Source organism: Melanotaenia boesemani, chromosome 12 (assembly GCF_017639745.1).
Source record: "Melanotaenia boesemani isolate fMelBoe1 chromosome 12, fMelBoe1.pri, whole genome shotgun sequence".
NCBI classification, from domain to species: Eukaryota; Metazoa; Chordata; class Actinopteri; order Atheriniformes; family Melanotaeniidae; genus Melanotaenia; species Melanotaenia boesemani.
Window position 1 is genome coordinate 6,450,990 of NC_055693.1, and position 13,689 is coordinate 6,464,678.

General features: G+C 36.6%; 1 protein-coding gene across 10 annotated transcripts in view; it reads right to left on the reverse strand.

The window, feature by feature from the left end:
- The window catches only part of LOC121650221 (abl interactor 2-like), a 33,917-nt gene that overhangs the window by 8,418 nt on the left and 11,810 nt on the right, over positions 1-13,689 (reverse strand). For 2 of the 10 annotated variants that reach the window (XM_042001616.1, XM_042001609.1), the window contains exons 2-7: positions 11,942-12,109; positions 8,064-8,240; positions 7,228-7,245; positions 5,935-6,038; positions 1,919-2,071; positions 499-573 (exon numbers count right to left, since the gene is read on the reverse strand). In XM_042001616.1, the coding sequence (XP_041857550.1) occupies positions 499-573; positions 1,919-2,071; positions 5,935-6,038; positions 7,228-7,245; positions 8,064-8,240; positions 11,942-12,109 (695 nt within the window). The remainder of the gene's footprint in view (positions 1-498; positions 574-1,918; positions 2,072-5,934; positions 6,039-7,227; positions 7,246-8,063; positions 8,241-11,941; positions 12,110-13,689) is intronic. The other 8 variants (XM_042001619.1, XM_042001614.1, XM_042001618.1 and 5 more) reach the window with 6 other exon arrangements.

Genomic DNA, 13,689 nt, shown 5'->3' on the forward strand with positions numbered 1-13,689 from the left:
ACACATCTACATGCATAAATCACTGATTTATAAATGAAAGGGAACATTACAACAGAAACTTAAAAATACCAGAAAAAGTCCTTTTAGCTGTTTATTTGTACATGTCTTAAAGCTTGCCTTAAAAATATCTTTAAAAAGAGACTCAGTCAGATTCAACCTTCACAGTTCTAAACCCTCCCTCCAGCCTATAAAGTTATTAATGATGTGATGTGAATCAGTCAGAGGAAGCAACAATCTTCTGCAAGAAAAAACTGGGGTGCAATATAAGATCTGTTAAGAAGCATCACAGCTGGCCAACTTGGAACTGGATTCAACATGTGAGTCATTAAAAAAAGCCAATCTTTTTCTCTGATAGGAAGACTTCGTTCTATAAGAATTTAGTTTTTAGGTTTTGGACTGTTAGCTTAAAAATGGTTACTGATGCAATTTCACAATCTTACATCTCATAATCTAGAAAACCTTTTTTCTAAATAAAATCATACGCAACACGATACTGACAGAAACAGATAACATCCAGACAGGAGGGAAGACGACAGCTTACTGAAGAAGAGACAACATAAATAAAAGGAATGCCTGTAGAGAAACAGCAGAGCGAATGGCAGCATCAAGTCTGGTTAATGTCAGCAAAGAAACAATGAAAGGCAGAAAAATGCACGTCATTGGAAACGGGCTCCAAATAATGAATTAAAGTAATGTTAAAAAGCATGAATGATAGGGACAGAGAATGAGCATTCAGACTGAATATCAGAAAAGTGTCTCATATAACAGACTTTAAAATCTGACTCTACTTGTAAAGTTAATTTCTTATCATTTTATAGACAGTTTCATTGTTCTTATGAAGTCGGCTAAACTAAAAAAGTAAAAACTTAATAATTAAATGTTGCACTAAATGAATGCACATAGCTTAGCATCATGAGTCCTCTGTGTTCTCTCAGCACAGAAACTGCTGCTACTTTTTCACAAAACAGAACATTTCTAAATTAACAGAATAAGATTCACAAATTTGACCAAAAGATGATAGTCGATGGAATATTTTGGAACTGATAAACTAGTAATAATGTTCACATATTTGAACCCACATCAAAATCTTTTTTTTTTTAATCAAGCAGAATGAAATAAATCCCACTGAATACCAGCTGACTAGAAGCACAGAGGAAACACTGGACAGCAGAAGCCGAAGCAGAGGCCAATTCAAGTTAAACAATGAAGACTGGAGTAAGGTAATAACTCATGAGCAAAGATTTTGAGTGAAAAAAGAAACACCAAAATTAATTTACTTTGCTGACTTTTAAACAAGTCATGGAAGCCATTTTTTTTCTAGGTCAAAACTTCTAAAAGGTGTCATGAAATACACTTTGATGATGAATGTCCAAGAGTTAAATGTAGGGCCAGTAAATCAACTACTGGCATCTGTAAAGCTTTTTGATAAACATTTTTTTCACTTATATTTGTTTAATTGGTTTTTAATTTACATAAAAACCAAACAGATCTGTTGCCTTATATAAAGAAATGAGCCTCCAGCAGATCCCAAAATTTTGCTCATGTTCAGAGAAACTACAAGCTGGTTAGATCAGCTGAAAATGGAAGAAGCAAAGCATGAACTAAGATATGCTGAGAAGGATGTATTAAGAGATTTAGGATGTCAGTTATGAATGATCAAAAACTACATATTCAACACATCTGTGAGTCTAGTAAGGGAATAAAATGCATCTGAACATCATTACACATTTGAATTTAACTTAAAAAAAAACAAGGAAAACCTGTAAAAAGTAGCTAAATCTAGACGTATAAATGTGATGAATACTGAGTTTTGAGTGGACGAGGAAAAGTGGAAGAAGCGGCGTCAGTTGAACGAAAGCAGAGGAAGGAGCTCTGAAATCCTGCTGTGGCGGCCATGTTTACACGTCGACCCGGCTACCTGTATGTTCTGGGTCGATGGTTGAGGGTGGCAGTGCGGACCGGACTTGGAAGCTGTCCGGCAGCCATACTATTTCTGGTTGGGCTGGAGACATAATCGTTGGGCACCACTGGGGGGCGCACTGGCTCCAGTGTCCTGTAAGGGGAGTTCTTCCTGTGCATGCAAGAAGTAAGGGTGAGGACAGGGTTAACACAGGGATACAAACACGGTTCTGGTTTGAACATGAAGTATTTTTTTGTTTGTTTGTTTGAATCCTGATTACAACTGGGGAACAAAAATACTAAATAATCTTGAACTTGAAATTAATATACAAGGGAAAAATGATATTGTTTTTTTTTTTTTACAAGTTTACTGGCCAAAAATAAATGACACATCTAAAAAGAATAAGTGTTGTCCATCCTATAATGTAGAAAATGAACAACCCAACCAATTCTGGTGCTATTTAAATAACCCTTGCACATTTCCTTCAGTTTACAAGGCTACTTAACCTAAAAAAAAATCTGTAAAAAAAACAACTAATGACACATTTTTAGATTTTAGTTTTTTCTGTTTTTAAATGAATATATGCTGCTTAGGATACATGCGAAAGCGCTACAAAGCAGCAGAGCAGTCCACTATTAACCCGCTCTATTACTAGATATAATTAAATAAAATGTGACAACGGGCACAACAGTTGCATCATGACCGATTTTCAATTCTATATGCTGTCTACATCAGGAATGAACTAAATTTTGCCTCCTTTTTGCTGCAGGAAAAATCTGTTACATGTTTAAAGGTCAGGATGTATTTTAAGAAAATTTCAACTCATGCTGGATCAGAACAGCAGCAGAAATATAGGACAAAATAACACCATCAAAGACTGAAAACCCCACAAAATGAGACAATACAAACAGCCAAGATCTCTCCCAAAACACATACAAAAAGGGTCTGTTTTTGAAGAATAAATACAACGAAAACATTACCATAAATATGTGTCTGTATAAAAGTCATCATTTTAACAATTAATGCTAATTACTGCTAAGATTTTATCATTTCTGTAGTGACTAAATGTTCAAAATAAATAAAGAAGAACTAGGTTCCACTGGGATGAAGCTCTCTTTTTTGCTTCTTTCATGCTCTTGGAGTCCTCAGTTATGTCTTCAAAGATGTTCAGAATGGTGGCATGTGAGAATGCAAATGTCTGCAACATTTCTGCAGATTTTCCACCCTTTTCCTGCTCTTGTCAGCTGGTGAGATGATGCAGTAATGTGTCAACAAATATTGTGGGGCTTTTGCTTTTGTTGTGCACATGTGCATCTATGTGTGTTGGTGAAAGTTTGTTCTTGCTGCCAATCTGTATGACACCTTCCTTCACTCTCTTATTATATATGCTGATATACACTACAGTTCAAAAGTTTGGGGTCACTTCCCTATTGAATCCCATGGCAAAGTGACCCCAAACTTTTGAACGGTAGTGTATGCAATACTAATGTTAACATAAAAAGGAGCCTCATCTGATTGGCTATCAACATGTTGTAAAGAAAAGCTGAAATATTTTAAATTAGTAAGTGTTCATGTGTGAAAACAGCTTGTATGGAAAAGCAGTCAAATCTTGCTTTTGCATGAAAAGCCAAATTTTATTATGACAGAAGACAGGGCGAATTTATTTTCTACAGTTTCTAATCCGATTTCTGAACATTTTTTTGTCATCTTGCAGAATGTTTATCTCTGTTATTGATCCTGTAGCTTGACTAAGCTGAACAAACAGACTAAATCTATCTGAATAGAGGTTTATGCAGGTGCAGAAAGGATTCTGAATGTGAAAAGTGTGAATGTTTGAGCTGTTGCTGACGTGTATAATGTGTTTGTGTGTTGTCACAGGGCTTGCTGTTTGCAGCCAACTCACTGCAGTGTATTTGTTCCTTGTTCCTCTATGAGCATTTGTGTTTGTGTGTTTGTGGAGACAACACACTTGGCTTGCCACCACAGCTCAGTTCCAACCAACTGCTAAGCTGCTTCTGTTCATTTTTTCCAACAAAGACACACTTTAACCCATTGTTTTTTGGACTTTATCTTTAAAAACTAATGGTTGTCTAGGAGCAAAACACCAAACCAATTGCATACTCATGACATCAACACTTTTTTTAAAAAATTATTACCCGTGTAACACAGCCATTTACATACAAGTATTGCAATATGGGTTACTGTATGTGTCATTTTGTTGTCATGTTAGTTACTGACAATGGCTCTATCAGCATGAAAAGGATCCTGTCCCGCTGTTAACTCAGGGAACAACAGCCGGTTGATCAGCAGGTTATAGGAACACTGACGCAGCCAACAAGAGGTTGTGTTTTGGTCCTAAGACTGCTGGCTCTGGCAAGTGTATAAATATACAGCAAGAATTATTTGCTGTCAAACAGTAAACCTTGAGCTCCACCCAGGGAAATTTAACGATAAGCTACAGACAGCATCTGGCTTGAAATGGCAACTATGGCTCTCTGCAGGAATATGCTTTAAAGGTCACAAATAAACAGATTATATTTAATTTATCTGTTAAATAAATAAACAAACAAACAAATCAATAGGAAGCAGAGACTGTTAGATCTCCCACTTCAGTCTTTATGCTTTTTAATATGTAACATCTATACAGCAGCTGTTTTCAAACTATAAAACAAAGGATCTGAAAGAGGGAAGAGTAAAAAAGAAAAAAAAGGAAAGTAAGACGAAAGTTACAGGTGCATGCTGGTGATGAAAACAAAGGGAAGTTAATAGCTGCTGATAAATGGCAACTGTGACAGTTACTGGAGGATATGCCTCAGTTTATATTAAAATTTGAATTTCAAGGCCATAACTCGGTGTGATCTGAACACAAAGACATGATTAAGCACAGTTGTAGACTTACTTTGGCTCAAACTCTGTGTGGATATCATTGTCTTTGCTTTTAAAAGTAAATCACTGTAAAACTTTAGGAAATCTAATATTATTTTTATTAAAATATTCGCGAAAATATGTACATCAAATTGTTAACTATATAGAGATAATTCAGCATAGCCTTAGTGTGAGAGTGTTAATATAATCTATACCGACTAGAATTGGTCTCAAATTCTATCCTGTTGTTAATTAACTGACTCTGAGGTCAGATACGAGGCATGCTGAAGGAGCAGACATGAGGATCTCAAGTTTATCTGTTGGTCCAAGGTGTCAAAAATCTGAAACCGTACACGAACGTAGCATCAACCTTCTTATTTCTAACTTTGTTACCATTACCAAACTTTGAACTATTATAAATATTAATACTGGTTTGAATCTCCAAGCATCTGGCTGATGCTACTATAATGTATACAAAGAAAAAGTGAAGATAAAAATAAAGAGAAAGAAAAGAGGGCGGGAGGTTAGACAAGAGGATTAGAAGAGACATGAAAGTGGCAGAGTTAAAAGGAGAAAGAATGAATAAAGGAAGAGAGCAAAAACAACAAGACAAGACAATAAAACAGGAGAACGGGTGAAGATAATGAAGGAAGGAAGGAGACAAACAGCTGGGTGACCTAGATGTGTGAGGGGAGAAAATGCAATAAGGTTTCACAACAGATGACGTTATTCCTCAGAGCACTGCATTTCAAAGTGTGTGTGTGTGTGAGATTCCCCACTGCTGGGTCAAATTTGTAATAAGCCTGCCGGAGAATATCCTGTCTTTCTACACACACACACACACACACACACACACGCAAACTGTATTTCATTCCCCTACAAATCTTTTCAAAATCAGCACAAAGAACATAAGTACATCTGTGAGCCAGGTCTACAGCGTACTTGAGACGTTACTCAGATGTCTTTCTTGCACTCGGAGCACAAAACCAAAACAAAATTCAAACAAAACAAATGACACCAGGAAGTACACTGAGTGAATTCAAATACATAAAACTATGAAAACATCAGAAAAAAAGACATTCAAGGATAAATTGAGGTGAATGTTAGACAATGAGGATATGCACCAAGTGCAGGGGGCACAAGTGTCAGTGGCAAAACTTCATGCATACCCTAAGATCCCCTTGCCGGCCCTTGGAGGACTGGGTGGCTTCTGGGTTGGGGGGTTGGACCGTGAGAGACCCCCTCCAAGTTTCATGTTCTGTTGGCCGTTCACCTGAAAAAAACAAATACAATGTTAGAACCTGACTTGGATCAGATCTTAAAAAAATAAAACGATGAGTAACAATGAGTGAATGGCTCACGTGTTTCTGCTCCTTCATGTTCTACCAATACAAGTCTAATCTGCAGTGACTTTAACTACCTAGGGGACAGGGCTTCATCATGTCATCAGAAGGCCCATAATATCCTAAAAGCTGCGAGTTGGAGCAGTTGACTCATCAGGCACATCATGCACCCTGGGAGTTTCTCAGCTCAACTTGCTATTTTAGATATGTTCTGACCCAGTCTTTTGGCCATATGGATTAAGCTCTCAAAGTAGGTCAAGTCTTTATACTTGTCACTTTCTTCCTCATCCAACATTGACTAGAAAACTGACTGTTCCTTAACTACCAAATATATTCCACAACCTAACATGAAGGATTGCTACACCAGCAAAAACTGGTATTCTAACAATTTGTGAATCGTCATCATGCTCTGGATCAAAATTTTGTTTTTTCTTTTGATGACACAGCTTTTATTTTTAACTGGTTCAAAGCTTTGGATTGAAGGCGTGTATTCTTTAATATTTAATTTTTCCTTAATCAGTCTAAGGATTGCCCATTTTATTTGTTTTTTGACATGTTGTGGGTTTAGAGCAAAGACTTTCAAATGCAAATGTCACACTTGCAATCAACCACAACGTCAAACATGTCTGTACGGATATCTTTTCAGTCAACTTTCCGATTACAATTGAGCCCCTGAAAAAAAGGGTTCTACATACTTTGTCTTCAGTTTAAGCCGCTAACTGTGGTCCTGAGATGTTTAAATGAGAGCTTATTAGGTAACTTATCTTGTTTTTCTTTTTAAATAGACACAGTTCCCAAAACTGCCGATATAGAAAGGAATTGATAGTGGGTGGATTTATTTTTTTTTTTTGGCTCTTTATCACAGCTTCCTCTGATCATTGGCAAATACAAAAGCCACACTTAGGAAAATGCTGAACGAGCTATGAAAGAACTCAAAAAGGTGGACGGTAGCAACATGTGGGGTTTGAAATATGCTCTGGTAGGAGTAAAGCAGCCATGATTGTAGACAAGAACCATGCAGCCATTAAATCAATATGAAAAACAACAAGAAAAAACTGAGCTGTTGACAGAATTATCATAAGCATTTTCCCAGTAGCGTGCAGTGTGTTGTTTTCTTACCTTGAACCTCATTAACCACTTAGGACAGCAGATGAAACAGGAGAAAGAAGAAATGGGAGAACAGTTTGCCTAAAGGTTAGTGAGAGTCAAACAGCATCATGCAAACATCATCAGAGACACAGGACAGAAAGTACAGAAAAAGAGATGAAGATAAAGTCCGGCTGAGATAGAGGTAGTCAAAAAGAGGACTTGTAGTTAAAGGATGTGATGCAGCGACAGTGAAGAGTGCTCCTAAATAAGTAATTGTGAAAATGAAATGGTAGATATTTAATGGTTCATGTTCTACACAATTCCAAGTGCATACTTTACACATTAAGTGACAGAGTCTGATCAAAAGTTGCCATTTCTTTTTTATGGCAGCATTTTGGTTTGCACCATGTGGCACATACTAAACTTTAAGAGCTGCAGAAATATTAATTTCAGTGACTAAAAAACATGAATTATCACTTTGGGTACAAGTACAAGGCTTTGGCAGTCTTCAGACTGTCTGCATCTCAATTTACTAAAAAAGATTTATAGACATTCCCTTTGGTAGTCAATACAAAGAACCAAACTGGCTTCATTAGTCTTTGGTTAATCACAACAAATATAAATGGTACATTTTATCTTATGTCATTATTTACAAGTTCTGTGTTGTGATTACCTATGCTGTTGTTTTAATTATTTCTATTTGAGATTTTCATCCAGTTTCATTGAACATTTTGTAAAAATGCTGACATCCTTTAAAACTGTATCCTATTTCTCTGAAGCACTGTTTTGAAATTTACTATAAATTTAAGTTACCTGTCACTTTTATTATCACAGATAATCAATATTGTTCTCATAATTTCATCTACCTTGACTCCATGTCCAATGTCATCCAGCACGCTGTAGTCAATGGGCTTCCTGATGTAGCGCACAGGCCTCTCTGGATTGGATGGAGCAACGATTTTATGTGAGCGAGATGTGTTTTTGTTGGTGGTCAGGATGCCAATCTCCCGCCTTGCCACCTTCTCCTTGTGAATGTCAACGGTCTAAAATGAAAAACACAGAGAAAAGATGAATATATGGCTACTTGATAGGCTTTGATTAAAGACTAACTTCACAGCAGAAAACTCATTCTTCACGCTGTTACTTCTGGACTTTTCAAGTCAAGTTAACTCAAGGTCAAGATTATCATCTTATTTTTTTTTGGCTAACTGATTAAGCCAGAAGATCATAATTATACAATATAAAAGTATGTTAACAATCATCACGCATTATAACCTAATTTACTAAATCTGTGCACTGTAATCAGCTCTGTAAGATGTGCTTCAGTTGAATCCTAATGTTATTTTGCTGAAAAGGTCAAAACTAGAAAGGAAAAAAAAAAAAAAAACTCATCATAATTACCATTTTACAGGATGGTTGCCATTAAGTAAATATAAATTATAACTGAGACTGAAAGGGAGACTTTTTTCAGGTACTGGCTTATAAAGTTTCAAAGTAATCTCAGTTATTTTAATGAAAATATTTTTTGGTATGTGTTACAATTGCACAACAGTTAAGGAGCCACAAATCTTTGAGACTGTTGAGCTATTGTTGTCAGCTTTGGCTTAACAGTTCTTTCTCACAGAAAAACTATGCTGCATTTTAACTAAAATTACAGTCTTTGTTTTCTTGATGTACCGATTCAAGTCATATTGTTTACAGCCTTGAAGACTTTATAATGATGTCTCCTTTTTTTCTTCACCAGCACTACAAAATCCCAGTCAGTATTCAGTGTGACTGACACATTCACACTGTGCTGTTCTCACACTGGGTTTTTTGAGAGAATTTTTAATATGGATGACAACCTGTTCTTGAAGTTTGGAATTAAGACAAGAAATTTTCATCACTTTAATGATGTATTACACTGTGCTTTACCTATAAAATTATTGTAATTATTGTTCATTATCTGTACCGCTTCGCCCATTAAGGGTCGCGGGGAAGCTGGAGCCTATCCCAGCATTTAACAGGTGACAGGCAGGGTACACCCTGGACAGGTCACCAGTCCATTGCAGGGCCAACACAGAGACACAAACAACTATTCACCCTCACACTCACTCCTAGGGAAAACTTAAGAGTGACCAGTTAACCTAACATGCATGTCTTTGGACGGTGGGAGGAAGCCGGAGTACCCGGAAAAAACCCACACATACACGGGGAGAACATGCAAACTCCACACAGAAAGGTCATCTCCCCCTGAATCAAACCTCCCCACCAGCCGAGGCTTGAACCAGCGACCTACTTCTATTCTATTCTATTCTATAGTCATTTGGCAGACGCTTTTCTACAAAGTGACTTACATCTGAGAGTAAGAACAACACAAGCAAGAAGTCAAACAGGGTGGGACGTCATCAAGTGGTAGTCAAACTGCTGTGAGTCCAGTTGGACCCAGGTGCTGTCGTATAGTGCTAGAGGCAGTGCTTATTTTTTTCTTTCCTAGTATATTGAGGCTTTAGAAAGCTCTAACATCAAAAGCGATTGATTAATACGAAACACTTCAGAACATTCATTGCAAACATCCTAGATAGGAACACACCAAATAAAAGCTGCCAGAATGAGCCATCGGACAGAAAAAAATCAAATCGGAACGTCCCTAAACTGAACTGTGGAAGCATTTTTAGTAGGGAAAAACTAGAGATGAGCTAAAAAACTAAAAAATAAATGCAGTAAAAACAGACTAAATGGGATTTAAAAACATTCAAACAGATTAAGCAGATTAAGGATATGAAAATTAATTAAAATGAAATAATAATAAAAAAAATATATATAAAATATAAGGAAATAATAAAAATAAAATAAAAATAAAATATAGCAGACAAATTAAAAAATTTTGCAGCACACCAATTACAACTACAAGAAAAATAAAACAGAGGCCAGATATATGCGAGTTAAGCATCGCTCGGAAATGCATTTGCAAATAATGATAGTTTGCAGTATAAATGTGGTAAATATGCATGTCTGCATACACAATGTGTGAAATGTCTGTTATAAACAAAGGAATCGCCTCTTAAAATGGATGATGACAGTCTTTTTTTAAGATTGGCAAGACATCAACTATTCAAGCAATCAAAGACACGCTACATCCACAGCACATAAAATGTTAGAATTTTAAAGGCAGAATCCATTTTAGATGACAGATATTAAACTCAAGAAACATTTTCTCCTGAAAGATAGCACATCTGGTCTGTGCCCTGAGTGTGTTTGGCTATTTCTATTTCATGTTACACAAATCTTCTTTTGGTTAATTACTGCAGCATGAAAAGCAAAATGCATTACATAAGATCATCTCTGTCATTTCTTATGTGAGGAAGCCTCACAGCCTGAACCATTTGCCTACATAACAGATGTGACTGTGTCTCACTGAAGAAAAAGTGGTAATTATGACGTTCAAAAAGACCCGGGTTAACACAGAGAGAAGCATCTCATTATAGCTGCATGCAGAGAATTCTGATTATACTGATTATTGAGGGATCTGAAGAGGAGAATGGACCCTCTGTACTACTAAAACTACAAGTGTATTCCTCGATGTAAACACTTACTGTGTGAAATGACTGAAGATTTCAGTCTCATTGAATCAACATTTCTTTTCCTACAAAAGCATTTTCTCAGCACTACGCTATGTGTCAGCTTGCTCTTTGAGCTTGCAGTGTTTGTCTGAAATATGAATAAGCTGGAAACAGCTTCAGAATAAGATACATTCTATGTCCTGTTAGACTGCTGGGTGCAATCACACTTAGAAGCAGTTTTACTTGCTTGATTGGATGACAAAAAAATCCATAAACTTAAGTCAGAACTACCTGAATGGGGTAATGATGGATTCTTCTTTTTTAAAATCCTTCATAAGAGACCAGATTTCTCAGATTTCACTGCAGGATACAATTTCTTGTGACAATTTCTGCATTACATTTGTTAACTTACTCAATAAAACTCTGTATACTTGATAGAAGTGTTTATCACTCCCACAAAGGTATATCACACCACAGAACAGTGAAGGTTTCTTCTGTGAAACAGCTTTCTAGTGGTAATAATGAAGAGCTGCAGGTTCACCTTGTGACTCACTGTCTCCAGACACATCTATTACACCAAACAGATTTTCCACAAGGTCATTTCAAATGCATGCTGTAAATATTTATTGAACCTCTTTTAAAAGGAGATGTGATGTCTGCTTCAGCCTCGGCCTGCTAACAGAATATTAACAACAAACTTAATTAAATTAAAGTGTGGAAAGAAAAATTAAGACATGTTTCTGCACTCTAGATGCGTTGTGGTGAGAATTTACCTTATCTCTGCACTCTATCTCTAAAACATAGTTTTTTTTATCTTTGCATTTATTAGAAGGTTAAAAAAGGAAAGTCCTGAAATAAATTCAGGGCTGCTGAACTAGACATTACGCAGTGAGAAGAACAAGATCCAGAGAGCAGCTAACATAAATGAGCTTGCATGCATACTTGATCACATATTGTGCACTTTAACCCAAGAGCCCTTTCACAATACTGAACAGAACCATGTATGATTTCATGCACCAGTATTTTGATTGAATTAAACTTTTTTTTATATTTTCTCCAGTGTTATAATTATCACAGATAGCTTGGATGAATAAATTATTTTATTTAAAAGGTATTGTAATTATCTACATGGATATTTAGTACTATCATGAGTATTCTCAGCTGCTGAATCTTCGAAGTGAAAACCTTAAAGGTCACCAGACCTGTGAAATGTGGTTGACGGAGCTCTCCATGCGACGGAGTTGTGATGCCTGGATGTCTAACATCTGCAACACATTGTTGGCCAGCGTGTTGATGAGGTAGGCAACACTAGCCAGAGACTGGGTGGTGTAGCTCTTTGTCTCCTCCAGCGCTCGCTGCTTGTCTGCAGACTGCAGGAAAAGAGGAAACAGATTTAGGACAGGATTCTCGCAGGCATACCATTTTATTTATAAATAAAGAACGTAAAAGTGGAAAAAAGTAACTAAAAGTAAAAAAAAAAAAATCAAACAACAGTGGCAAAATGCAAAACTAGTACAAATCAGTTTTTATTTGTGTCCATTCTCCTATAAATTTTTGCCCAAACAGGTAAAAATGATCCTGGTTTGCTTGGTCACTTCAGCAGTAGATTTCCTTAAAATTGCTGAAGCTGAACTTTGTTTATTTTTTGTTACCTTTTTAACAGCTAATCTATGAGATAGTTTCAAGTCAGTTAACTAATTATGTTATGGCTATATTGTTGTCATATCAATCAAAGTGACAGTTGTTTGATTTAATGCTAAATAATGGTACACAAAAAATGATGTAAAGTCCTTCTTCAAGCCCAAACGGTCCTCACAGAAACATATGTAGATGCATATTCATATGATTTGTGCTCGACTGTCACAGTCAGTGTTTTACAAAGTGAGAGGATGATTATGTGTGTGTGTGTGTGTGTGTGTGTGTTTGCATGAATGAGTGTCAGTGAGCATCAGCATGTAACTACATGTAAGTAAAATCATATTATGGGTGCACATGCCTACTGTGTGAATATATGACGAAGTGAGGCTGGTGAAGGGTGTGTGTGTGTGTGTGTGTGTCTGTGCGTGCTAGCATGTCTACTATTGTGAGGACTAATTTGCCTTTTAAGATTTTAGAGTTAGGAGATTTGTGTAAAGTAACAAGTAATTTGAAGGATATTTCCTGGCATGTTTGAGTGTTTGGACTACAGTGAGGCATTTAGCTTGGGTGATAAATGTCACAGTCAGAGGTTATGGAATGCATTGCACCAACAGTAGTCCTCACAAGTATAAAAAGACCTATGTTTGTGTCTGCTGAAGCACAATGTAGGTCAGTGCAAACTCATTCATGCCTGAGGTTGACAAGAAACACACTGACACCCAAGTGTGTGTGCGTCTGTCAAACACACACATGAAAAATATTACTACAGACACCACAAGCATACACACAGTTTGTTCATAGATTCAGATGACCTAGAGCCCTACATTCACAGTCTGAGCTCAAACTCTATTAAATTTCTTGAATTACATAATGATTAAAGATTGGCTCAGCAGCTTAAAGGCAAAATGCCAGCAGTAAGTTTTAACTGGAGTCACAGCGACATAATGGCAGTTTTAGAAATGTACAAAAATATTTTGTCATTGTTTAAATGGTTAACATTTCTTCGTTTATTTTTTACAGATTTTTGTTGGCACTAGTGGCTATTATTAAGTAGTAGGTGAACCTAGGCCAGCCATGCTGAGGACCTGCAGCCGCTGTACACGAGACGGCTGCTCTACCAAGTGACCTAAACACCACCCCAAAACATTTTATGTTCTACATCATTCAGTATTTGTAAATCTATGAATATGAAATTTTATTTAACCTTTATGTAGGCTATATTTTATGACAACGAAGGACACAACCACATCTTTATCCCTGGTGCTAGCTTGGAGCTGAGCATACCTACTGACCTTTCACTATGAACAAACTC